Source organism: Eurypyga helias, unplaced genomic scaffold (genome assembly GCF_000690775.1).
Source record: "Eurypyga helias isolate BGI_N326 unplaced genomic scaffold, ASM69077v1 scaffold11322, whole genome shotgun sequence".
NCBI classification, from domain to species: Eukaryota; Metazoa; Chordata; class Aves; order Eurypygiformes; family Eurypygidae; genus Eurypyga; species Eurypyga helias.
In genome coordinates this window covers 12,769-13,822 of record NW_010236634.1, presented here as the reverse complement: position 1 = coordinate 13,822, position 1,054 = coordinate 12,769, and the positions used below count along the sequence as shown (strand labels likewise).

Genomic DNA, 1,054 nt, shown 5'->3' with positions numbered 1-1,054 from the left:
AGAGCGGTTTCTGTGTTAGCAGCTCCCCAAATATACACCCCACCGACCACATGTCTATTGCCGTTGAATATTCCTGAAAGGAAGGAATAAATTCTACATGATAAAATCAAGGAAGATACTTTCACCGAGTTGTTTGGGTTTTTTTGTTGTTGTATGGGTTTTTGTTGTTTGGGTTTGTTGGCGTTTTTTAAAGATTCTCAGTACCTCTTTTTAAAGAGTCTCAGGTTATGGGCACAACACCTGGTCTCCAGGGACACCTTTTCTCCTATTACAAAAACTTTGTCTTTTAAAGGTCGCATTCTTTTACTTTTGCACCCATTCTTTTGGCGGTGGTGCAGTATTGTTTTCTGGCATGGTTCTTGTCACCGAAGCCCTCCAGAACCCTACTGACTTCATCCAGATTTCGGTTCTGAAACGGTTAATCAGTAGGGAACACTGAGAGAACGTTGCCAGTACCTGGTGCTGCTCTCAGGTGTCACAGATCTAAAATAAATCCAGCTGCCTAAGATGACAGTGGGAGTTTGCACCAATCCATGAGAAGTCCAGCAGCCCTACATCAGCATTCTGAAGGAGAAAAACTCTCCCTCCACCACCCACCCACCTCTGGTCTGTGGAAAATGGAACTTTTTTAGCTGTGTCATTAGGAAAAATACTGAAGATGGAGAATTTCCACCTCTCAGTCAATATGAAGAACCAAGCACACTCACGCTTTGTTCATCAGTTATAAAACAGCCTGAGGATTCCCTCCTCTAGCAGAACAAGGAGAAACATACCTTAGCTCCGAGCAACAACTCTGGAGCCCGGTACCAAAGCGTCACCACCACTGGCGTGTAAGGCTTCAGCGGAGATCCGTATTCTCGGGCCAGTCCGAAATCTCCAACCTAAATGAAAATGGGTCATCAGCAACATTTCCAGCGCTGCCCATGCTAACAGTGCCAGCGTGTGCTGGCCATGCTGGCTACCGCACGGCTTCCGGCCTTCCAAAATCGCCACGCGGAACGCAGCGACTCCCTCAGGCCTTCCTGTTCCCACCGAAGGGAAAAACATTATTCCT

General features: G+C 46.8%; 1 protein-coding gene across 1 annotated transcript in view; it reads right to left on the bottom strand.

The window, feature by feature from the left end:
• Positions 1–1,054, bottom strand: part of LOC104506272 (cyclin-dependent kinase 11B-like) — a 16,182-nt gene that overhangs the window by 2,697 nt on the left and 12,431 nt on the right. Inside the window, 3 exon segments of the mRNA XM_010147167.1 lie at position 1; positions 4–73; positions 774–881. The exon segment at position 1 is cut by the window's left edge and continues 34 nt beyond it. Of these exon segments, the coding sequence (XP_010145469.1) occupies position 1; positions 4–73; positions 774–881 (179 nt within the window).